Raw genomic sequence first — 27,154 nt, forward strand, 5'->3', positions numbered from 1 at the left:
TCATTGCCCTTAATTAGAAAAAAATGGTGTATTACATCCCAGAACATGGTATTTTCATGGTTTGCAGTTAGATGCACCCAAGGGCACTTCACACCTGAGTACATACCCATGATGAAACAGTTAATAGCAAGATATTAATTGTTTAGAGAATTTCCCTTATAGCTTGACAAAGGATTGGTGTGTTCTGCAAAAGTGTGACACAGGTTTTTAGGTCTGGAAACTTTTGTTCTGACCTTATACTTGTCTTTCAACATAATCTTATCTGCCTAACCAAAATCTTCACATATACCAGAAATACTTGTAGAATTCCTTTAGGCTTAGTTAATTCATCAGTTTATTCTTGAGTAATGTTAGAAAAATATTTCTTTCAAATGAGGCTATACTTGCAAACCATTCATATGTGACAGATTTGTGAGGTGAATTGAACAAAGAAAGCAATGTATAATATGAAATACTTTTATCTGTGGCAAAAACAATATTGATTTTCTCACTAGAGGGTTCAACAAATATATTTTCCCATTCTGCAGCTGTGCAATTCAACAGGGGTAGAGAGATAATAATGTACTATGATAATGATCTTTTCAAATTTTCTGTGATGGCAAAATGCATGAATAGACTATGAAAAATGTTACTATCACTCATTTGTTTAATCTAAGAGATGTGCTTTAGAGCAGTTTATAATGATATTTTGAGGAGTGGCTGAAAAAACTAACCTGTGTCAAAAAAAAGAAAAAAAGGTCTCGCTGGAAGTCTAATGCAATAATTCAATAATGATCTGAGTACTTAAAACAGTAAAAAAATCCATAAACATCTTCATTTTGTTCAGGTGATCTTGGTACTTCAAAAAGAAAGTGTGTATTTAGCATTAAACCTGCTATTGCCATGTCTTATTTCAATTATTCATTATAGGCAACCATTATCCTGTTTTGTTTTGTTTTATAATATACTCACTGTGGAGTATAGATGTATTTTAATCTAGTTGCAAATTAATATTTTTAAGTATGTTCTTTTCCCTGTCCTAAAACAATAAGTACTTATGAACATGAGAATTGTTTAATGGCTACTGTACTTGATAGGGCTAAGTGATTGGATAAGAGAGATGTTGTTAAGCTAAAACTTAAATTATTCACCCATTCCCAGTAGTATAAATGGTGCTAATCAGCATTCTTATGGAACTTTCAGGCATGCTTACACTGGAGTGTGATTGTGACTGCAGTATATTGTATTTACACACACACTATCTTTAGGATACATAGATTAGATAGATAGATAGATAGATAGATAGATAGATAAAGCTGGCATAATCACAACAGGAATGGGTTCATGCTGAAAAATAAACTCCAAACTAGTAAGACAGAACTCTCCCTTTCTGAGTTCAGTGCTTTTTTCTTTCAATTGGTAAAAATAGAACTTGAACCAGTTAGTTTTTTTCATTGTATACTAGTCACATACAGCCTCAAACCTAGATATCTTTCCTGTTATATATTGCTTTCTCCTTCCTATAAATATTTCACTAATGAAACAGTTTCTAAATTATCCCAATTTTGTACCTAGGTTCTGAATATGATGGTGTATTCCTAACAACCTTTGCCTTTTGTTTAGGCCAAGTACACAGAACATGAAGTGATGTTGCAAGATAAATAGAACTGTCTTGGGATTATTAATAACAAAAGAAAAAAAAAAACAGAAATAAAAGATGCTATCTGTGGCCTCTGTGTATTCAGAATGTATTTTTACTATCCAGAAAATCAAAAGTAACAAGCAAGTATGTCCTGTGGGCATATTTAAAAACACTAGGAAATTCATAGTCATTCCTTTTGGTAAAATGCCCCTGGCATGATGGAAAAAAAAAATTCCTGGCTCAAAATTTTCTTATCAAAGTAGTTAGCAGAATGCTGCTCTTCCTTTTGATTTACGTAAAGTCAAAATCAGCTCTACAGGTCCCAGTATGCTCCAACAGCTTTCATATGATAGAATGAGTAAAACAGACTAAATGTAACTAAGTTAAAATCTAGTAGGAAGCATTTTCAAGACCAGTTAGATCAGCAGAATTTCAAAATACTAATCTGTATGCAGTGAAGCCTCAATATAAAAAGCGTATGTGTTCATAATTTATGTTTAAACATATCATTATGTGCATAAATCTTTACATACTGAGACTTCAGGGCAGAAAACATATCTATGTATACTTTCTGCAGTAACTCTGGGAGACTGTTAGTTTTGTAGAGATGCTTTAGAAAAAGGCGTTTTATGCAAATTTTCAGTTTTATTTTAAACTTTCATAAGCAGGTAACTGCAATTAGAAATTATTGCTCCCCCTCTTGAGGTTGATGAACTTGTGCAGGAAGGAACACCTCTATAATCTATAACAGAAGGGCTTAAAATTATTCTGGCAGAAATTCTCACTCCTGCAAACAGAAGCTAGAAGAGGATCAACAAATAATTTATAGATTATATTCTGTAGATCATCCAGTCCCAGTTTGTCAAAGTAATAAATAATCAGTTGATAGGAAAATAAAAGAGGTAGAAACCAACAAAAGAGAGGGGAGAAAAAGTCAGATATTTCCATACTGGTCTTTTGCCTTTGTTTTCACTCAGTGGAAGATTATGCACTCAGTTTTTTTCTCTGATTTTGGAAGAGTGTTTTAAAAATCTGTCTTCCCCCCATGCACAGACTTCTAAGATTGGGTTTTTTTTCAACTGCTTTGTCTTTGTATTGAAGGTTGAGATGTGAACTTTCTATTTCCTCATGTTTCAGAATTTTATTCTCTCTTTCTTTTATTTTTCTTTATTTTTTCCTTATGCTTTATTACTTCACTCATATTTGTATTGTAGGTATTTTGCAAATTCATTCATATATACTGTCTGTGAGTATTAGAGTTTATATTTTGCTTTTATGGCTTTTTTGTTTTTGTTTTGAACACTAAATTCTCTTTAATGATGATTTAAATAAAATTATATTTAACACTTTAGATTTTAAACTGTAAAAAGCAGGACATGGGCTTCTTGCAACACCTCATTATAGGGCTGGAGTCATCTTTCAGTCATGTGATGAGTGTGATAGGGAAAATTACCTAAAAATTTCAGAAATCTTTTGCATTTACTTGCTAACATTTTTCAGTCTGTGATACTTTTAGACACTTCAGGTGCTTCTGGTTGGATTTTCCATTGCTGGGACTTGCAGTCCTGTTTGTAAGAGAAAAAAAGCTAGAAGAAAATCTAGTCTGAGGAAATAGTATTGTTCATATGTGTCCTTTGTTCTCTTAAGAGGTACTTGAGTCAGTATAAACAGAATTAAAAATTCCTTTTTTCTAAGTATCAGATTATTAGGTGCACTCAATATTTGCTGCAAAATGAAAACCTATGAATTTAGAACATTCTAAGTCCTTCAGAATTAGAATAGAACTACAGCATTTAATGCTAATTTTTTAATGGGTATAAATTTTAAAATCCTTGATTTAACAGCAACAATATATAATGCTTGTCATCCCACATTGATCCTTACTTGTGGCAGGATCATTTCTTAGACAGGATAATAAGGTATAACAAATATAAACATTGCAGTATAAAGGCCCTGTAATATGTCCATTCCAGAACAGTTTGTGCAAAATTTTGCAAACCACCAACAGTAATACAAGTACTATTGAACAGAAACACTATTAGCTGTGTGTTTCTAATGCAACCTTCATAAACTTAAATAATTCTAGCCTGTATTAGGCCATGTTTTATTGTTTCTGTCTATGAATTCCTCAGATAATTAATTTTTTAACTGTTTCAAATAGACTAGAATTTTACGTGTACAAATCTGATCCTCAGAAAAGATAAATAATACATGAAAAATAGATGGTACTCACTATATTTAGACCAACAGAGAGTGTGGAAACAAAATGCAAATCAGTTTAATTAGAAAGCAGCCTGTCAGATCAGAAGACAGCTTTTAACGGAGTCCAAGACTATTTCTCTGAATCTAATGTTATTTAAGTTGTTGTTGTTTAATATTTATATGCAGTGCAATGTTGAAAATATCCCCAAAAGATTACAGAATGCACTTACACTTCCCCAGGCTCTTGTGGACTAATCACTTTCTTCTTCCACCTGACTGAAGCAACGTGTCAAATATAGGGTTTTGCAGAATTCCAGCATGATCAGGATGGTCTGAAATGATGTGACTTAGGCCCCTAAGAGTGCACAAGAGAGTAGAAAAGAGTTTGTTTTCCTTTCTTTAAGCTTCCTGTATAGTCCAGTGCAAACACAGTTTACCTCCTAGCACATAACATCATCCTTTTCTAAGCATAGATGACAAATGCACAAGTCCTTGCCTTTTAAATACTTTGAGGATGACTCTTCACACCTTTTATTCTTGAATAAAGGAAAAGGTGCTTTTGTATTTTGTAATTAGCAGTTCTTTATATGTTCTTTATTGGCACAGCAGCTCTTTGTTATAAGCTTTCTTCTCAGGATAAGTTCTAGATATGTAAAAAGAATTTGAAGAAATATAGCATCAGTTAAAAGAAATTAAAAAACAGTATACATGTTTTCCAACAGTTTTAAGACTATAAAACATCTTATCCATGCATTTTTCAGCTCCTCACAGCTGATCACAGTGCATTAGATAGTTAAACAGGCAGCATCTCTCTAGTAGATAAAAAGGATTTTTTTCAAAGGTAAAAAGTTAATGAAAATGTATTTCATTACTCATCTGAAAGAAATCGTAAAATCTATAGCCAGTAAGTAGCATTATTATGATAGAGAGAAAAAGAAGAAGGATGCATTATAGAATTGCATTCATATCAACTGAAAGAGGGGATGCCATGCCTTTTCATCTACTCTTTTTCTTCCTTTCCTGAGGTTTCTTAACCATTTTAATGAAGAGTCTTTTGTTCCTGTTTTCAAAGGGCAAGAAAAATGATGGCTTTGTTCTCTACTTAAACATTGCACAAGTCTTAACAGAGAAAGCACTTCTAACTGACAAGATTTACTCTCTAACATTCAGAAAATAAAAGCTTTCTTCATTGTCATTATTCAATTATCAATATACATTTAAAAATACTCATTGAGAAGCCCTTATACACAATGTAAAGAAAAAGAGAACAGATTACATACAGATATGACACCAGCCTTTGAACTACCCCTTGAAATATTGAAATGTTCAAGAGCTACAAAATTATAATGTCGTTTTAAAATATTGAATTATGAGAATGAAATATATCAAAACATGAGAATTTACATCCTTGTTATCCAAACACACTGAATCATAGCTTTCTGAATTTCTTGCTACCTTGTACTGTTAATAGGTAAGTGCATGCTGAAAGGTGTTTTAAGCGCCTGCAAATCTATCAAATAAAGACTTTTGTGGGTTGGCCCTGAAGTATAAATTGTTTCTCCCTCTTTTAATAAAGTAACAGGATGAAATATTCATTAAATATCAGACCCTTTATTAGCTTTAGGGTAGCAAGCTATGAAGCAACAGCTCATAGATTTACATATATTAGACTAAATATAATGAAGCCCATTAAAAAACTTATTGGGAAAAAATTGAAAAAAAATTGAATGAAGAACACTCTTTGGCTGAGTATAATATTTGGGCATGAAGACATTTGAGACTGTGGGACTAAATGTGATAGGAATTGTTGTATCAAGTGGCCTGGCTTACTGGCAACGCCAGCGGGATGAAGTTTTCTGGATATATATTTGTGTGAGCAAGCAGGTTTGTATTTATGTGACCAGTATGATTGCGTTGAGAAGCAAATGGAATTTTGAATAATATTATGGCTGTTAAAGATATAGTTTTTCATGAGATATTATTTATTCTCATTCGGAATAACTAAAATATTCATGTCATATATTCCATACGATATTTCTTCCCTGTGTTCTCTTCAGGTTCTCCATATAGAGACAAGATCACTATAGCAATTCTTCAGCTGCAGGAAGAAGGCAAGCTCCACATGATGAAAGAGAAATGGTGGAGAGGCAATGGTTGCCCAGAAGAGGAAAGTAAAGAGGCCAGTGCTTTGGGAGTCCAAAATATTGGAGGAATCTTCATTGTGCTGGCAGCAGGATTGGTGCTTTCTGTCTTTGTGGCAGTTGGGGAGTTTTTGTATAAATCAAAAAAAAATGCCCAGTTGGAAAAGGTAAATATTGTCATTACCTGTTTATTTTACATTTATGGTCTATTTAAATAATACTTCGAATATTTTGTGATGTTTAGTGACATTTAGGCGATGCATACTTGTTGTTTATTCTTATAGTAAAGTATTTGTATAACAAAGGATGACAGCAAAATATCCAAAGTTTTATATTTGCAGCTTTTAATTTTTCTTCAATGTGTTTAATTGTAGCCAGATTTCAGGACAAGTGACTATTTCTCCTCTTATTCAAGCCTGAAAAAAGACAGCTTTTTACTCCTGGAAGTTCACTGCAGTTAATTTTATGGATGAAGAAGAAATCTGAAACTAATGGGAAACAAATTAATCTCCTGCAGATAATTCTGTTTTTCAAAAGACAAACTCTTTGTAGCTCAAAGTTAAAGTCTAAAACGTCTCTATAGAAATGTTCTTTGTAGGAGTTTATACTTGCAAAGTTGTCCTGGTAGCATCTGGAAAAGATTACATTAACATGATTCTTTTTTTTTTGTGGGTTTACTACTGATATGATGTCCTGTAATTTCAAACTGACCCAATATTGAAAATCCTATTGTTAACTTGTTGTGTACTTGCAATTTTTACAACCAGAATACTGTAATTGTGCTAAGACTAATAATATATTGAAAAAATTGTAGCTGAAATTATAATTTTTTGCATAATAATTAAACAAATATTTTGATATGTATGTGCCCATGTCTAAACCTAAAATAAAATATTTTATTTTATTGCTATGGCAAAATCTGAATTTTAAACATTGACAGAAACTGTTGGATTTTGCTAGGTCTTTTTGTTTTTTACTTTTGAGGAGATTGTGACCTATGACAATTTTTAAATTTATGTTTAGAAATGTAATTTAATACAATCAGTAGTAAATCCAAAAGATATATTTATATTGGTATTTTTCCAGATGATGCTAGTGAGCTTTTGTAACTTGAATCAATACTCAGAAAATTTACTATTTGCTATTTTTTGCTTCTTTTGAGGCAACTTTTTGGTACTCAAGTTTTCTGTTATATTGTTAAGAATTTTTTTTTCTAACACACACTAAGGCAGTGTGAGGTTTCAAGGTCCTAAACATTGTTTGAACATGGGTACATTCATTTAATTGTTGAAGGACCCTTTAGGTCCTCTTCTTTACAATACTGCAGGCTAATTCCTTCTGTAAACATATTATTGGAATGTTATGTTTATGAAATGAACTTGTAAGGAAAAATATACTGGTTACTTAAGAACCATGTTAATATCAATAATTTTTATCCATTCCTAAAATGGATATGGAACTCATATGAACATCAGTAAAAATTGGTTTAGCTTTTCTGGACTTTTAGCACACACTCAATTAGAAAAATAGGACTGCTTTGATAATTTGTTACATGAGTTCAGTATTTTACAGGGTGTAAACATATGTGACAATAGCAGCATGATGGAAGTTGTGAGGGGAAGCAAACAGAAACTTTCTAATTAAGGATTTGTTTCCTTAAGTGTTTTTGTTTGTTGGGGGTGCCCGGCGTCTCTCTGTGGTGATGCAACAGGGGTGGGGGGACTGGAAGGAGTTTGTTTATGTTTGTTTAGTTTGGGTTTTTCTTTTTTTTCTAAATTTTCTTTTGTGTTTTTTTTTTCCACTTGATTGTTTATTAGTGTTGGATAGAGATAGCAATGACTATGTGAGTTTTCAAAAGCATTTGTACCAGAAATGTTTCATCATCAAGTATTTAGATACTTTTAAAAGTTAGGAATAAATCTGAAGCAGCTGAGTAGAATTGAGCTGAGTCAGGCATCTCTCCTTTCTCTCTGCCTTGCCTCCAATCACTTACCTTCCATCTCCTCCCTGCTGTTCCCACATAGCCTGATATCAGCAGACCATTGAAATTATACTGCAGTTTTATTTATGGAATGAACTTAAGAGGAAGATGATGCTTGCATCCCTACACATGGCCTACCCCAGCATCCCCTCACCCACTCTTCTTGCAGCACCCGAAGGCTTTCAGAAGACATCTTCTTTCAGTCTCTCTAGGTGTAGCAGATCCCCTTTGCCTAGGAGAGGGAGCAACAGCAGCCTAGGGTGAGATGAGAAATCCTGTCATTTGTCTGCAGTCTCTACAAGTCCCTGCTGAGATGAGTAAACAATGCAAATAGTGCTGCTCTGGATATCCTGTGGGGACAGAGGAGGCACCTACTTTTGGTAACATTTGTGGTTTCATGACTTAGGAATCAGAGTAACATTCTGGCATGGTGTTTGTCAGTATTGGGAAAGAGGGAAGATCAAAGGTCATATTAAGAGCCAAGGAAACAAAATGAATCAGATAACTTCAGCTGCTGAGTATATGGAGTATCCTGAGATATAAGTGGGCATGAGTCTTTGCTTTTTAATGTGTACAAAATATTCATTTGTACTTCCAGCAGGGAGGCAATGCAGATTGAAATTGTATAACATAGATATGGGGTTTTAGAATTTTTTATGTCACCCTGCCCTTGGAGCTTATACATAAACAAAGATATTGTCTGGTGTGAACCTATTTGGAGGAGTGAAATCTTGAAAGGAATCAAGCTCAGAAAAACAGCAGATAAAATGGTGTTATTTGCTAAAATAAAAAAAAATATTGCATGTTGTAAGAAAAGATGGCTCAAAACATTCATGCCCCTGATGTGTTTAAAAGTCAGAAGAAAACGTATGACACTACTGAGACTTTATATGAAACGGGTGATTTTATGCCACCACAACACTTTCCAGACAGAGGGAAATTCCTCTCCTATTGACACCTATCAAAAGCAAAGATAAGCCTGGATGTTATCACAGTTAGACTGCCAGTCACTGGCACTTACTAAAGCTATCTTGCTTGAAAAAGAAATATCCTAAATTGCTAACTGTTTTCCAGAAAATTTAATCATTATGAATGTGAAAACAGCTATATATGGATTAAATTCTGCTATAATTTCTAGGCATACAAAACTCATCGAGCCTTCAGCAGGATGGAACTAGGTATGTTTGTGTAAAAATAGCAGATGTAAATTTTATTAATTTTGAACTGTTAAGTACTTCAAATAATGTGAATTGAGACACATACCTTAACTATTTGTGAAGAGATGAGGTCATACACTTCCTATAGTAAAAAGTAATACATTAAGTCTCAACATGTACCAGAACAGTAACAACAAAAAAGTATATCTGGACTTATAGAATCAAATCATAACATAAACATCAATTAAATTAACCTCTCTGAAATAGTTATTTACTTATAATTTATTATAAAAGCAATAAAAACAATAAGTACATTAATACATGTTTATATTTCACATACATTTACAGGGAAGACAAAAGCTATTGAATTTTCCATGTTAAATAATTCACTGCTCAGCTGCACAATTGAGTTGAGAAAAATCAGTGTGGATAATTTATCTCACAAGGCACAATGACCGAGCTCTTGACAGAACTGGGCCCAAAGCAGAGATCATTAGCTAAGAATATACATGTGCTACATACAGAATTGTTTCACTTACAACTGCAGATTCCATGGAACAAGAAATTCTGAATGCTGAGCTGTGACCTGTATGAGACTAACTATGTCTTCGGAGATGGCACTAATTTATCTGGATGACTCTTGCCTGAAATGAATTGAATACAATAATTTAAAACACTTTCTGCAAAATGCTCAAAACATGTTTTTATAATATGAGGATAGCAGGAACAAGATTTTCCGATCCTAACTGGCTCAAAATTTCATGCAGCTTTAATGAACTGCAGAGTCTTTAGGTTATGGTACAATTTTATCTTATTAGAAATTAAATGTGGTTTTCCTATGATTGTTAGTAATCCTGAATTTTCTACCTCACACATATGTTTTAATAATGTGATAACCTGGAGTGTGTTTTGGGTTGGATAACTCTTCTAGTCTTGCCTACTACATAGTCTCACTGTTTCCTTCAGAGAAAGTGCTGGGAATGGCAGAGCATTTATCCTTGTCTATGGCAGACTGTTGATATTCCTGCACTGTTGGTACAGTGGGAAAGGGTAGGAAGAGACTGTAGGTCAGAGGTTGTCCTAACTGCATTCCTGCAGAGCAACCACAAGATGGTGCCTTCTAATTTCTGAGAGGGAAATTTAATTGTCACTTTTTAATAAAATTTATGTTGCAATGCTTACCTATTGTTTAACTGCGGCCTTTTTGAAAATGCTAAAGGCTTGTATTATTTCCCATTGTTTATGATACAAACATCTAATTATGTAATCTACTTGGAAACGTTATTATCAGACCTTTTTTATCTAGCCAATCTTGACAATAGATGCTCAGTCATTTGCATTTTATAATTGCTTTTGCTGCTGAATGACCTGCTCCCTTATTTTAACAGGCACTCAGAGGGCAGTGAGCAAGCAAGGTTAGAAACAGAAGCCATTTAAAACAATTGCTATGTCTTTCCTCTTTTCCTTTTTTTTAATTGATGTGCATCAAGGCATTATGGGTTTATGTCCATTTCACACATTTAGTTTTGTATAGCTCATATTATTATTGGAAATGCCAGGGAAAACATTGACCTTGAAGACCATCAATATTTAGCATAATTCATTGATGATTCTCAATTTGAGAATTTATTGACCTTTCCTTTGATTTTGTGTGTTCAGGGGGTTTTATTAAGTTTTCTCTGAGATTGTTTCCATTTTCATACCACCATTACACAGTGATTAGATACTACTGCAAGAGTAAGCTGTGTGATAGAAACTACATGTGCACTGCTGAAAACATTAGGATGAAATTCACACTATTGATGAAGGCAGTGCCGCGGATATACAGACCATTGCTTGTTGTCACCATTGTAAATTGTTGTCCTTGCACCTATCCTGGTCAGGGTTTCTGTGGAGAGGGTGGCATTGGCTGGAGGAGTTATCTGCAAACCTGGGTTTATTGATGTAGTGGTTCCACACCCTTCTCAAGAGGCAAGGAGGAGCCAAGAGCTGATAGGCTGAAACAGCTGCTGCACTGTGACCATATGCAGTTACACATCATCCTGATTTTGCTTCTCTCAAATATGATTTAACTTTTCTCAGTTTGTTTACACGGAGTCAGTGTACATCTTAACAAGAGTTTATTTTCCAAGGTCCCTTTATAACCTATTTGTACTACGATAGTTTCATTCATTATGTCCTACAATGCTTCTTTTTAGAATTCATGTCAAGTGCAAATATATAGCTTTTCCTATGTGAAAAGGACTTACAGGAAGAATTTGATAAATACTGACTTATTTTGATGCTTCTTTGTCAGCAGGATGTGTAGAAAGTCAGTATTTTAATCTTTGTTTAAATTAATATCTCACAAACACTGCAAAATCAAATTTCAATCATTTTATGTAAAAAACTGAAAAGGCTTTAGGATTCTTCTTATTTTACCATAATATTTTATGGGGTGGTGATTTGGGTTATTTTTCCAAATTTTACTAAATTAGCTCTCACTAAAGTACTTTACTTTCTCAAAAAATGCAGTTTTGTCAGTTTTTTTGGGGTTCAAAAATATTCCGAATAGTTTAATATCAAAAACCTTTGAATTTGGGACAAATTTATAATAGTTTTGGAGCAATACTAAATAAATCTCAGCCTAGTGATTTTTTTCCAGAGGGAGACAAGTTCAAAAGATTTTAAAGTTGAAAAACCTGTTCCTCAGGCTACAAGAAACAAAAGAATGTGGACATTCTTGGTAAATTGAAGTAAAAGCTTTGGGATTTATATCCTAAGTAGCTTTTATATGAACTACAGTCATTGATGTAGTCTGTATTTTTGTGTCACTTTTTTTAATGGAGTAAGCTCAGAAATTGTACTTTTGGCTGTGAAAAGCAGCAGTTGGGACAGGTCATGGAAGAAAATATTTTTCCAACATTAGTACATTGCATTCTGCAGATATGCCGTTGGAAAATTAGGAACTTCTACCATCCTGTAGTCTTCTGAGCACTGTATGAGTATGTATAAACTTGTATGGTTAATTTGTGTGTGTGTGTAAGTGTAGAGATTATGTGAATTTCAGGTATTCATTTTAATTAAATGCCCTCTTGGAAACCATGTAAGTATATATTAGAGAATATTTTCTAAGGAGAGGAATTGTTACAAAACCCAACTAATCAAAACAAACCCCCCCCCCCCCAAACTAAAATCCAATCCATACCCCCAAACATCTTAACAGAAGAAAAAAAAATGGAAAAAAGCAAGTTACCAACTGTGGCATTTTAAAGTAATTTGCAAACAATAAAATACTAAACCCAAGAACTCTATTTTGATTTTTGATTGCATCTCAACCAGTATCTGTTTGGTAATGGAACATTTTTTTCTGAGGTATTTTAATGTGTTAGTTTGTGTCTTTCAAAAAACAACTGAAAACATAGGAGTATAAGTAAAGTTGACCATTACATAAGTACATAAGTACACAAGTACAGAAAGTTCATTATAGCTCCATACTCATCCAGTCAAAGATCAGAGTATAAATTATATGTCTGATTCATGGAATATTTTAAGTTTGACCAGAATTTGAAGTTGGATTAAAAAAATTGGAAACCCCTAAATGTTGTTTATTTTATAGCAAATATGGTTCACTCATCAGTAGAAAGAAGAAACACATTATATTATTATTTTCTCTTCTGATAAAAAATATTTTTTCATTCCAATTGAAAAAATTTCAAACCACAAAGCATTAATGTCTTTCTAATAATTTTTCATTGTCTTCCTCTAATTATTACTTTAGCATCTAATATTTTAATATAAAATATAAAACTTTTGATTTGCTATAGTTAAATGCTATGCTATGCTGTAGTTAAATGTAGTAGCAAATACAGTTTAGTGCAGCTGATTTATTTACTTTGACTTTTGTATAGGTCAGCAAAATAACAACAAGCACTTCCTACTACCTTTTAGATTGAGAAAATATCCTTGACTGTCAGATAAAACCATATAATTGCAGAGAAATGAGTGCAAAACTTTTTGATATTATGTACTGCAACATGACTATAATAGTGTTTCCAAAACAGTAGAAAACCTTGGCATTAAGTTAATACTAGTAGTCTCTCTCTGTTCAATATGATTTGAGGCCATGCCAAATTTCTCATTGAGTTCATAGTATCACACTGAACTGTAAAACTAGTATAAATTTTTAGAGTAAATAAAGTACGGAGGAATTAATCTGAGCAAACTTTGAGATAAAAGCTGTTTAGAATTCAGGTAAGAAAGGTTGTATTTATTTTCTTAAACATCTCTGTTAAATTTACTGTTTATTTTCAAATCATGTTATACAAAGCATTTTTACCCAGATAGATTGGTACTACACAGCATTAATTACATATCCTCATCTATCACTTCCTTTCACCATGCTTGACATTCCTTTGTCAAAAAGAATGAATTGAGATATAGTATCAAAGATGATTCAACATGTGAATGACCCTTCAAATTCTGTGGCCGAGAATGTCAGATCTCTGGGGATTGACTCAGTGCAACCAGGACTACCTCTGCTGGAAGGCAGAGAAATATCTGCACAAATGTGATTGCAAAATACACACCCATTAACATTGCAATGGTTATTCTAAACCAGTTAGGCAGTGCCATATATTCTTTTATTTATTTTCTCAGTGACAGCTACATGGCTGAAGTACTATTTATTGATCTCAGTCCTTGTTAAACACCTGCCAGTCATGTGTAGCCATTCTCCAGAGACACGAGGCAGCAGTACCATGCTCTGCAAGAAGATCTGGACTGGTGTGACAAGGTTTACATCAGTGGAAATTATTGCTTCTGATTGAAACGCTAATGACAAATAGCACTTATTACCACTCTGAGTTTGAAAACACAGACCCAAACCTAGAGAAATGTGAGACTATCAGCCTTTTCCAGAAGAGGTTGAACTGAAAAATGAGGATAGAAGATTCCTTCTGAGTGCCTGCCTTTGCCTGTCCAACACAGCACCTGTCTCCCTGGGTTAAATTGCCATCACCCCCCTATTTCAGCCAGGCACTGGAAGCTCAAAATGACTGCACAGTCCTGGTCTGACAATAGGGTAGGACTGTGTATCATCTGCGTGTCGATGACACCACAGCCCAAATTATTTCATTATCTCCTCAGTGGCCTCATATACATGTTGAAAGGAGAGATGACAGGATGAAACCTTGTGGAATCCTGCATGAGAGAGAGCCCTCGGGGCTGATGAGCAATTGCCCTATGACATCCTCTGGGATTTCTCTGAGAGGAAAGAGTGGAACCACACAAGTGCAATCCCTTCTGCCCCAGCCTAGGTCCACAGGTGAGTCAGAAAAACATCATGGTCAGTGTGATGGCCAGAAAGGCTGCTGGCAGAGCTAAAAAAAAAACCACTTTGAAAAAAGCTTTCTGCACTAATAGAAGTTCCCTATCAACCACAGGAAGAAGGGTAGCTGTCAGGCTGGAAACAAAGAAAATAGTTTCAGAAGACTTTAAATGAACTCAAGTGTTACTTTCCTGGAAGTCTCTGTCATCCACCCGAGTGCATTTTGTTCTGTTAGGAAATAAATTTTAGAATTTGAGAGTGGTGGAATTGTTCTGTGGTGATTTTTCTTTTTGTTTGTTTGTTTTATGTGGGTTTTTTCTGACACCAGCTGATAATTTATTTAAGGCAAGCTGGAATTTTATTGTCCCACTGGGAGACACTTACCATAAACACAAGAAGTGGCCTGCAGTGAGGTCCTGCATGTCATCTAAGTTCATCTCATAACTCTAAAACTCAGTGAGAAAGAAACTCAGCCTGAAGAAAATTGTTTCAGTGTTTTGTAATAGGAAGGGTCAGTCCCATCAGACTTCTGTTGATCTTCTCTGTCAAATAGCTACTAAAGTCCTTGAAACAACCAGCATTCAGTTACAGGGTAAAGCACCTCATACTTCATCAAGCTGTCTGGAACTACTCTGCTGGTGGTGATTTTGTAGATACTATGGTGAACACAAAGCTTTATCTGTGGACTTAAAATTTTCACTTTGCTTGATATTATTGTCTTCATTTGAGTGGGCAGTGAAATTTCTGTTTCATACAAGTGGCATATATTTTCGTCTATAATATATTTTGGTCTGAAAATAACTTCCTAAAATGGTTGCTTGTTCTATTTCTACCAAAATGCCAAATAATTGCTTAATCTAAAATTGAGAATATACTGGTGATATGTTCAGGTAATCGGTGTGAATTTAGTCTGTAGTGTACTTGTGCATTATACTTGCTATGGATTTAAACTGTACTGCATCAGAAAAGTCAGTGGCAAAATATTTTTAATGTAACTATATTGTGCATATATAGATATGTATAGTATGCACATGTGCAACCTTTCATCTATTGTCATGTTTAAGAATAGATATATAACTAAGCAACCTAAAATTCTGATCATTACAAGTACACTTCAACTTTGAAATGCTTGTACTCCAATTACTGTGATATATGATTTTTTCTGAGGTTATTTTCTCTTTAATTGTTCATCTCTTTGTGATCCTAAGCCAACGTTTTGATAGACTTTGTTTTTCTGTCTAGAGGGTTTAAGATTGACAGGTTTTCCACACACATATTTAAAATCTCTGAAGGACTGGCATAGGAATCAAAAAGTGATTAGGAGGGAGAGTCAGGGTAGGACTGTGCATTCATTCTCAGGTTCAAGACAAAAAGCAGGTGATTGATGTGTCCTCCTAGATGCTAGAACAATGAACCATAACACAACAAGACAATACAGGATTACTGCTGTTACTGCTTTAAGATAATTAAACAAATCTTCAAATAATGTCTGGGAGACAAGACTGGAAGTAATGAACTTCTCAGTAAATCTTAAATCTTTCTATTGAATATTGTCAGTCATCTTTATGTTATCTGGATCAAAAAAGGGAAAAATATAAACCAGCAATTGGAAATTTTTTAAAAATTTAAAAAAAAAAGATTATTAATCACAAATCAGAATGTTTAGAGTGGTGCAGGCATGCTGTTCTCTCTTCCTGTTGCTCTTTTTCGGCTGTTAAAAGAAAAATCTATGGTGATAGTCTCATAATTATGTGTCTAACAAATGCTATTATGATTTCTAATTACCTTTCTAAATTCCCATAAAGCAAAATAATGAAAGCAGTCTAAGTATTATCTGCCTTTCATATTAATACACATATGCAAAAGTACATTTTTTTCTCATGCAGTAAAGCCGTGCCCATGATGTATAATCAGCTTGTAAGCAGGGGTAACATTTTGCAAAATTCTCATCTTGATTCTCCATGACTTGTGAGATGTCAGCTGTGGCAAAGAATGACAGAGGTGCCTGACATTCATCTTCATCTTCTAAAGATGACTTCTTTATTCATCTTAAGGAAAAGAACTTTTTTTCAGAATTATTTTGTGTTCGAAGGCTAAGAACTACAGTTCTGATTAAAGTTATCTTTTGTACACTTTTTTGTAATGTTTTATCATGATATGCTGCAACAAAACAGATGCACTTATGTGCACTATGGTATAGAGAGCTGAACATTGTCCTTAAATTTTTCTAGCATTTGATTATATCTAAGATGACTTGGAGGCAGCATTTACTTTCTGGTAGCATTTAAGAAAACAACTTAAGATTTTGTAAGGGTTAGTGAAAAATCAATAATAACTGATGTTCTTGTAACATGCCTGCAGTGTGGAAGGTAAGTTGGGAGCAAGAGGTTATTTTCTTTGAATTAAGTAGAGAGTCTTGTAATATATACTAAAGTGCTCAATACCATGATGGACAACACTTTTGAAATGTAGCCTTTCAGTTCTGTAAACATCATGCTGTTTTCCCTTAGCAATTGAATTCAGGATCAAGACATTGGATTATCTTTTCTAAAATCATATTTGAAAACATCTTCTACCTGTCATAAAAAATATTCTAGAGGTTTTTCTTGTTTTCATGTTTTATTATTCCAAAAATTGTATCCTAACACTGAAAGAAGATGAAGTTTAAAGGTATAGAAAATGAAGACTACAGAGATTTGAATTGAAATTTGACAAAAAATATATTAATTTCAATTAGAAAAAGTAAACCATAAATCCTTTCTAAAATTTATTAAATATGATGTTTTTAATATGCTTGAAAATTCTTATATTTTTAGATAGAATCCAAAGAAGGAAAAATATCTGGATCATAAACTCCTACATTGCTGTGAAGCAATATTTTTAAAATACACAATTATTTCAGTGAGTGAAATTTGAAACAAGCAAGCAAATAAACAGAAGATATGTAACAATACTCTCAACCAGAAACAATACTTTTATTACCATATGCGCATACAAGAGCCCATAAAAATGTATTAAAAAAATGAGAACATAGAATGGAAGAATATTTTATATGGAATAAGTCTCTCAAAGTTGTGGTATCTGCTTTATTAAGACTGTCACTCATTTCCCTATTAATGAGTTTTCGTATCAAGGTAAAATTCTCAGATGAAATATGTTGTCAAGTTTCTTGAGATATCATTTTCAGGGTATTTCAGAATGTTGACATGTGTCTTCTCACCTCTTGGATGCTGGTTGTAATCCATTTCCTACTGATATTACCTAAAAAATTATACCCTTTGCAGATTTTTGCAAAGGATTTCGTGGATTGATTCCTCTTGAAAAGGATTTGTTCTAATTTGGCACGCTTCTTAGATGCCTTGGCAGAAAAGAAGACAAGGAACACAATCTTGAAAGTTTTAAGAGCTAATGCATAATTTTAACATTTAGAAGGATTTTGTTCCTCAGAATGTTTTAGTTAGGTCTTCAGTTCCAGAGGTGAGAGCCATATCATGGCTATAAGTGGTGTAGTGCTGAGTTGCACCATTTACTTCTTAATGTATTCCCTATGAAATTCCTGAGTTATATGTTATAACTATATGTTATATGCTATCTCACATAGTGGAAATGCCAAGATCTTCAAGCCTTAGCAATTTAGCTTGTAAGCCATTCAGGAATACTAAATTAAATCTTGTCTTTTTAAAATATTTCAGGGTTAATTTCAATTTCAGAATTATAATGGCAGTTTTGATGTTAAGCAACAGCATTTTATTAGAAAAAAGGGAAAGTCTAAGATAATTTAATATTTTCTTTCAAGATATAGCAGGATAAGGAGGTAGAGTTTTCTACTTTCTACACAACGGTCAGTAAAGATACCTTATGCATTAAGATCTGACATATTACACTCAAACCGTTCAATCAGGAATTTTAGCCACCTCATTCACACAAAGAAAGCTGTCTTGGATGTCAACACAGTGCACATTGCAGTGTGGATATTCTCAGTTCAGTCAGAGAGAAAAAGAGAAGGCAAGAAAATGAACTCTGATTTATTTCAAATGCACCACTTTATTTATAGAGAACATCGTGCGGACTAATTTCATTGGTCTTAGAGTAAAAACATCTTACACCATTGGTGTGCAGTGAATGACGCACGGTGGCAGAACATATCTATAAACAATGTGAACAACAAGATAGATTAGAGAACTATTTACATTCTTTCCCAACTGTCTCCCAGGCTCTCGCCTGGTTAGAAAACTTTCTCTTTTTCTCTCTGACTGAACTGAGAATATCCACATTGCAGAGCTCACTTCAGCCAGAAATGCTAAATTTTCGCCTCTGAAGGATATGTACTTGACTGTGAAACAGAGAAATATACCTTCTTCTCCTTCGGATTCACAACTTAAACTTTTCTTAGTTGTAGGTGGTAAAACCATTTCTGCTCTAAGTTGAGTAGGCATTGTTCCTTTATTTCAAACTCAGCAGAAGAAAGAAATGCTTCAAAGGAAGTGTATCACACCCAGAGGAAGGTTATAATTTCCTCTGCTTTCAACCTGCCCATTTCCTTATTCATGCAAAGGATTAGGGAAGAGGGCATTTGTTCAGGCTTTGTTGGATTCATGTTCAGTTCTAATTACTAATTACAACAATTCATATTTACACTCTTCTGCACAAAATTGAACTTTATGTAAAACTATTGAAGTTCTCAGTTAAATAGGAACTACTACTGAAGCCCTTCCTCTGCTGCTGTGTGCTCTCATCCCTAATCTAGAGAACAGCTCATGTTTTCCCTCCCTTTCTCTCTCTATGCCTGTGTTAACTGCTACTATGCCAAGTGGAACAGGACAGGATCAGTAGGCAGCAACTGCAAGTAACTTTACCTTGCAATGGTCTAATGCCTGTAACTGTTTACTGAGACACAAACTTAAATCTCTCTGGCAGAAGATGCTATTATATTGACACTCTTAAATGTGACTCATGTTCAGCCCTAATTCTCCAGCTGATGTCTGCACTGAAGAAAAGGATATCTGCCATATATTCTTTAGCAGTTTTCTCACTTTTTAAGGAAAGTTTTAGTTTGTTAGGTCCTTTCAGAGCATAGCTATTGGATTGATAACCATGTATGGAGAACTGGAATTTGAATTCTAATAGGATCCATGACTAAGCCAAGCACCAGTGTGTATCACAGAATTTCTACTATTGCCAAATGACAAAGCTGTAAAATTTAATGGGGAAAGCTGAGTGCCTTACTGCTTTCAGCCCTGGAGGTTGGAAGCTGAACGCAGACTTTTATGAATACAGCTTCAATCTAGGTTCTCAGTGAACTAGGTAGGGTGAGATGCTTAAATATTTTCTGGATCTAATCGCTAAGCCTCAGGTTTGTATGAATAATGAAGATATAACAGTTCAAAAATAAAGCAGGGTTTTTATTTGAAAGACAAATGTGACAATTATATATTGACTACCACTGATCAAACAAAATCAAAAAATGGTCATGAGATAGAGTAATTCTAAGTGCTTTGATTTATTAGTTTTTGTTCAATAGGTTGTTTGTTTGCTTTTCATTTGTTCATTTGCCTTTTTTTCCCTGATCATGTCCCTGGCCTGGAGATTAGTTATTAAGAGAGAAAAATGCAAAGGTTTAGACCACACCTCAAATTTGCTTTGGCTGAGAGCAATTGTCAGAGGCTTGGTTTAACATCTCAGCTTCTGGGATAGGTTACTTAGTTAGTATATTTCTCAACTGGCTGGAAAATGTTATAAGTTAAACTATGATGCAGAGCCCAAAAGTGAGATATTTTTTCCTTACTACCATATGTCATTCGATACTCCAATTCTCACACTGAGAGAAGGTTAATTGCTCAGCACACCATTAGAAGCAGAAAATTCAGTCAGACTGAGGGAATAGGGAGATTTTATTTTACTTTTCAAATTGCTTGCATTGCAAACTGGAAAAAGGGCTTTGAGGATTTGATGCAAACATGGTAATAAACTTTTTTTAATTCACTTTTTGCTGGTTTTTTTGGTTGTTTTTTTCTTTTTTTTTTGAAAACACACACTCCATAAATGATAATCAATAGTGGTAAAAGTGTTTATTTAAAGACGATATTATAAATTATGGAGTAAATATCAGTTTTCAGTAATAGATCTGGATTTTAATAGTATTTAAAGATAAATTCAGGTAAACATCCTATACTAAAACTTCATGTTTTGTGGAAGAACTCTCACTTTAGTCCCATAGAAATGCAATTATTATTTTGGAATATGGCTAAGGAGATTCTACTGAATGCCTAACAGATATGTAACATTCAGATACTGTACTGTAAAGCTGACATGTTGAAAGAAAATCTTCTTGAAATAGTTTTATGTAATATATGCATCCAGATTTAGTACTTGCCAGAAAAACAATTGTACAGGCAAGGCAATTTTTACACTGAGTCATTACAGTTTGATAAGTAATTTTAATTATTATTAAATAATAATATGCATATATATAGTGATGCATATAATAAGGCCAGCAATTTGTTTGGAGCTTCAGACTGGAACAAAGCAAAGAATGACAAGTGTCTGCAGGTACAGTGGATCTGCTTCTAGACACTGCAGTTAGAAATTTCTTACAGCTATTTCTTTTTCTTTTTCCTCTATTTCCTTCTCTAGAGGTCCTTCTGTAGTGCCATGGTAGAGGAGCTAAGGATGTCTCTGAAGTGTCAGCGTCGATTAAAACACAAGACACAGGCCCCCGTTATTGTGAAAACAGAAGAAGTTATCAACATGCACACATTTAACGACAGAAGGTTGCCAGGCAAAGAAACCATGGCATAGAGCTGGGAAGCCAAATACCCCAAGCACAAACTGTCGTCTTTTTTCCAAACAACCTTGCGAGAATGTTTCCTGTGGAAATATGCAACAAGTGCAAAATAAAATGAGTTACCTCATGCCGCTGTGTCTATGAACTAGAGACTCTGTGATCTCAGCAGTTGCAATGGCCAGACTCGAATCACAAGCATCATGGATCAACCAAGTTATGCAGGGTTACACTGTTTGTCATGGGTTTCCACCACTCTTAATGAATGAATGTTCCATGTGAGTTTTGTGGCTGGTTTCAAATGCAGTCTCAGTGAGAAGTTACAGGTTCCTTTTGAAGTTCAAGGGTTGCCAGAAAAAGAAGAATAGATGCCCAAGATGATACAAACCACAGAAGGAGTCTAGTCTCAGAACCGTAGTGGAACAAGAAACCATATGTTTTTCTGAACTTCCCAGCACAGAAAAGTTGGTAACTGCTGGTAGACTGAAACTACCATCTGGACAAGGCGATATGATCTTTCTGGATGGAAGAAATGTTAAAAGTGAAGAAACATGAATCCCAAGAATAGAAGAATAAATATGAGGATGCTTACCTGCTTTTTTTTTTTGACTGTTTGTGACACTGAACTAAGTAAATAAATAATTACAAAAAAAAAATTAGCTGGGTTGTAACTTTGATCTAAAAAAAACCAACAAAAATATTTCCAGAATTTTGACCCAATTTTTAGATGAATAAAAGTTTCCTTAGTACAAAGGAATGTATCTTACAAACTTTAGATATAAGGAATTGATTTTCTTTTCTATAATTGTGAAAAGAGGGAGGGGGGTGGGAAGCAGTGTATTTCACATGTGGAGGGCTTGCATTTTAGCCTGAATGGGTTTTGAAACACTTGTTCCTGCTACTAATTGAACTCAATGGAGCCTGTGCGATTCTTGCTAATGTTGGAAGAGGGATGGGTCACCTAAAAGAAGTGAATGTCAAGAACTTAAAGGAGGACTGCATTTTTCAATTCAGTCACAGTACTAAATGAACAATATTCTTGAGCAGTTTTTTTTTCAAAAAAAAATGTTCAGGTTTATTTGTGGAAATGCAAGATTTCTATGAAAATAGTTTTTGTATGGAAATTTTTGTAATACTTTTTATCAACAAAATAAGAACATGTGTTTCCATCAGGGGTGTGATGCCAAGCATGAGTGGTAGTGCGTGCGCACCACCAACGTTTGGTGAAAACTATTTTTATCATGAAAAAGGAATCTTAGAAGAGACATATTTTCAAGTTATATAATATAAAAAAAATAGGTGCACTACCACCACTGCTTACCATGCTACATCCCTGGTTTCCACTAAGCTGATAACATGCTGTCATGAACAATTGTGTGTAAATGGTAAAAGACACAGACCTCTTGACCACATTGTGATAGAAGTTAATATGCACTCAGTTTGCTGTTTGAATCAAATGCACAAAATTTAAAAAAAAAAGGAAAAAGAAAAAAAGAAAGCATTAAATATATGTAAGTTTTAGTTGGTTTGGTTTTACTGTGTGATTTGAGCAACATATGTGCAGTACCTTGTGTCAGTACTGGTACTTAGCTTCAGCTTAGTGCCCTATCCTGATGATTCTTGCCACTAAATTTGTGACAAGAGAGTCTGCTGGGATTTCTGACAGAAGCCATTACAGCACATTGTGATAATATTTGCAGGATTTGGCTCTTAGCTGCTTCAAAGCTAACCTATATGTCCTGACTGTGGTGAGTTCCTGGACATAACGTTTTGAAATAATGCCCTACAGATGCTGAATCGTGCACCTCTGTCTACTGTAAATTTATTTGTATCTTAACAAAAAATGTATAGTATGAACTATGTAGGAATGTTATGTCAACCAAAAAAGATTATTAAAATGGTCTTTACATGGAAAAAAATTAATTTGACTTTAGCCCCTAAAACCATAAAAATACCCCCCCCAAAAAACATTGAAATAATAATAGATAATAAGTCATTGATAAGTAAAGACACTGGTTGCTTACTTGGGCTTGATTGAATCTTATCATCATCTTTATGACACAAAGATATAATATATATAATCCAAACTGTAGAAATTATATCATGAAATTTGGTTAAATGGGAGGTTTGTGTCTACTACCCAGTTATCATAAATCCTCATAGAGATTGAGCTGGCCATTTCCATTGTGAGCAGGGACTGAGAAAGCAAATTCTCTGATATTTGTGAGTTTCATCCCCATTTACGTGATTACAAAGAACAGGTTATCTTTGTCTGAAGAATAAAGAAGAAAAAAAACACTTCAAGCAATTTTTCTGGAAATGAATAAACGTACATAATTTATATTTAAGTTAATCTTTAAAACACAAAGGGGAAAAGAGTAACTGTCATAACACAATGAAAACTCCTAATTATGATGGCTTGGAATGGAAAAAAAATTGGCTATTGCATTTGATTGATGATTTACAATAAAATTTGTAAAATCATGTAATAAAATGCTGTATTATATTCAAACACACCATTCTTTTCTCCATTGAGGATGTTGAAATATGCAGGATTTCATTCTCACCTTGATGCTCAAGACTAATTCTCATTAAGCTTTTTGTGAGCCAAAGTAATAGTGAATGCAGAATATGTCCCAAATATTTTATTGGGTTAAAGTTCCCCAAGGAACAAAACTTCTATCACAGAGGTTGTGTGGCTTAATTAATATTTTGGTCAGAATTTCAGCCTTCCATTATTGAGGGAAATATGCAAAGTAACTGGACATTTGTATTAAAGATCAAGACTAGAAATGCATGGCTCCACAGATTCACAGTAGTATAATGGTTTTTTTCTCAACAATCATGCACTAACTCATATTGTTACTTTTTTGTGCATTAGTATTTTTTTTGTGTATTAAGATATTTACAGAAAATTGGCTAATAAAGACTTGGCCTCCAAAAGAGCAGAAAATATTACTGATAGTTTTGTACTTGAAAAAGTTCAATTTCTTTCAATTTCTTTAAAGGCTTCATTTTCTTTTTACTGCTGCAAAAAAAATTCCTCAATTCTGAAGAAAAATTCCATGTTTGGAAAGGCCTCTGAAAGGCTTATCCCAAAATTCAAAAGTTCTCATGCTGTATAAATTTCTGTACTGTCATTAAAATTGATGTAACTTCCCAGAAAAAAATCAAGAGAGGATCTGGCCCACAAAGATTCAGAATCCATATGTAACTGCTTTATATAGCTGTTCATATAACAGCTTAATTAGTCTGCTGATTTCAGGACAGGCTGATGGGTGCTTCTCTGATGATTTTAAATGTCACTTTAGAGAAGAATTTTAAAGCAGTTATAACTCGGTGAAATGATGCTGCCTGGTGGATGACAATTGGAGGTAAAAATTGAACAGGACTTTTTTTTCCCCTGTGTCTGTTCCAATGAAAATAGACATCTTTAAGACACAAAATATACTATTTAGATCTTCAGGTTAACTCAGCATGGTTGTATAGCAATAGATAACTAGAAAAAAAAGGACAAAACCCCTTTTATGTTGTTGATAAATGTCATTTGTGGAGGACTGGTAGTTAAAATAATGAGCCAAATGGTTGGATGAAATCAAGAAATCTCGGTGTTTTAGAGTAAATTAGGATTTGTCCAATTATAGACATCAGCAGGTATTCTTTTATATAAACAGAAGTACAGACACATACAGGGAGTATCTGGCAGATTTTTATATGTGATATTTCTTTCTGAAATTTCTGTCTCAATTCTCAGTTGAAGAATTCAGTATAGATTTGAAGTTACCTTTTCTTTCATTTTATTATTACTTCAGGCTCTGTTCATTAATATTTCCTTATTTCATCCATAGAGTGTTCACAACCCCCGAAATAACACAGTTGAGTCCTACTACACTAACTTGTTAATATTTCAGAATTGAAAAAACATAGTTCATGAGGGAAAAAACATATTGTGCCAAAATCCAAAGCCACAAATAGGAGAAATGCCCTAATATTCTACAAAAACAAAAAATATTTTCAGGGAAAAGGGATCATGAGCAGAGGTAATATCATACTAAGAGGAAAAAATTATGCTATAAAATAATTTTTTATTGTTTTTATATTAAGGATATTAGAAAAAATGTGGAGTAATTCACACACAACTTCACTTAGTCTCCAAATACATCAACAAACACAAAATATGATGACTGAAAGAGTCCTTTGAAAGAAGTGTCAAAACTCCTACTTAAGAGGAATCAAGATTTTATCCAATACAGCCCCAAATATATATGGATAATTTTTAATTAATATTTAAGGTAGAACTTAATAATATTTAAGGTAGAACTATATGTACAGAAGCGATTGTGTTTCTGTCAGAATTTCAAGGATGTCTAGGAAAACAATGGGTCGCTGAGGTTGGCTTCACTTACTTAAAAGATCATTGCTTTCCAACCTCAAACATGTTAGTGTCTGGTTCTCTTCCAGTCTTACCTCTCTGCCTTCCTACAAGCTCCTCTGACACTATTAAATTTATTTTCAAAGCCCTTTTCTTCTGGCCTTCGTTTAAATCTAGTTCTAATTAAAAATAAAGTTACTCAAACACCTCATCTCCCCAGTTTGTATCCACCAAAATAAAAACATTAGCTTTTCATGTGACTGTAATCTAATTGTCTTTATTTTCATTTACTACCCCTCTCTGTCCCCCGCCTCTGTTATCTTCTCCTGTTGTTCTTGTACTTGCCTAGACTGTAAGCTCTTAGGGGGCAGGGAATCTGTCTTTAATTTGTTCTATGTAGCACCATGAACTATGGAGCTATATAAATAATAAAAAATGTAGATCTTCTTAAATGATGTTTGAAGTGATAGTGATCTGATTGACTGCAAGTCTAGTAATATATTGTTTTATCTCAGTGACTGAAATCCTAATCACTGCAGCAATAGAATACACAAAAAATAAAAAAATAAAACCAACCCAAAGGAGAAATCACACTGACTCATCTTACTGGAATTTTCCCTACATGGTTGGGGTATAGGAATAGAATATCATGTTCACATAACTCTATAATGGCTTAAATATTTAATCAGCTATATTAGAAATTAAAAAAAAAAAGTAGATCTACAGATATACAGGATGAACTTCAGAATGAGAATTTCGATTGGTCAAAGTTTGGAAAAGCTATGATTAAGAGACTGGTTATGCTGAACACCAGGAACCTTTCCTTCCTTCGTCTTATCAACCCACTTAGGTCAACAAGCCTCTCATTGCTGAAATCTACAGCAATCCTATTTTGTTAATAATGTTATGGATATAATTGGAAATTTTCTACAAAATATATTTCTAATCAAAATTAAATAAATATTTCCTCTTGCTTCTATTCAAGAACACTATCTTTCTATGACTACTGGAATGAAAAACTGGCAATTCAAGAAAAATGCTAGCTATATAAATGAAAGGAAACAACTCATATGATCTTGAGGACAACCATATCAGCTTTCTCTTTTACCTTTTTCTTCTTCAAGGAGTGACATTCTCCATTGAACCTAGCTCTTCTGAATGTTGAAGTATATAATGGCCTCAGAGACAAAAGACTGCCTTTCTTTCCTGATCACACAATATATTGTTTTTCCAGATACGTAGGAAATCAATTCCTAAATTAAAAAAACACAACATTTTAGAGTTTCCTCTTTGCCATGACTGCAGGAATTTTGCTTGGTGGAAATAGGATACATTACATTAAAAAAATTGAAAAAATTGCATGAAAAAAATTGGAAAAATTGCATAAAAAAAAAAATTGAAAAAATTGCATGAAAACATTGAAAATTGGTAAAGGATCTGTAGTTAGTGTTCCTTGGGCAACACTGACCACCAGAGACCAAATCTGTATTGATTTGATTTTGAAGGTACAAGTTCTACTTATGATGGGTTTATGCCAAAGATTGTCTTATGACATTTACCCATAAGTAGACTGCTGGCTGTTAAGCCCAGG

The 27,154-nt window shown here is 33.8% G+C and overlaps 1 protein-coding gene across 4 annotated transcripts in view; it reads left to right on the forward strand.

Moving 5' to 3' along the window:
• The window catches only part of GRIK2 (glutamate ionotropic receptor kainate type subunit 2), a 354,225-nt gene extending 332,378 nt beyond the window's left edge, over positions 1-21,847 (forward strand). For 2 of the 4 annotated variants that reach the window (XM_068184149.1, XM_068184152.1), the window contains 3 exons: positions 5,881-6,131; positions 14,230-14,407; positions 21,044-21,194. In XM_068184149.1, the coding sequence (XP_068040250.1) occupies positions 5,881-6,131; positions 14,230-14,407; positions 21,044-21,057 (443 nt within the window). In that variant the 3' untranslated portion in view covers positions 21,058-21,194. Of the gene's footprint in view, positions 1-5,880; positions 6,132-6,338; positions 7,595-14,229; positions 14,408-21,043 lie in introns of those variants that run through there. The other 2 variants (XM_068184151.1, XM_068184150.1) reach the window with 2 other exon arrangements.
• Positions 21,848-27,154: the final 5,307 nt, after the last annotated feature.

Source organism: Anomalospiza imberbis, chromosome 3 (assembly GCF_031753505.1).
Source record: "Anomalospiza imberbis isolate Cuckoo-Finch-1a 21T00152 chromosome 3, ASM3175350v1, whole genome shotgun sequence".
NCBI classification, from domain to species: Eukaryota; Metazoa; Chordata; class Aves; order Passeriformes; family Viduidae; genus Anomalospiza; species Anomalospiza imberbis.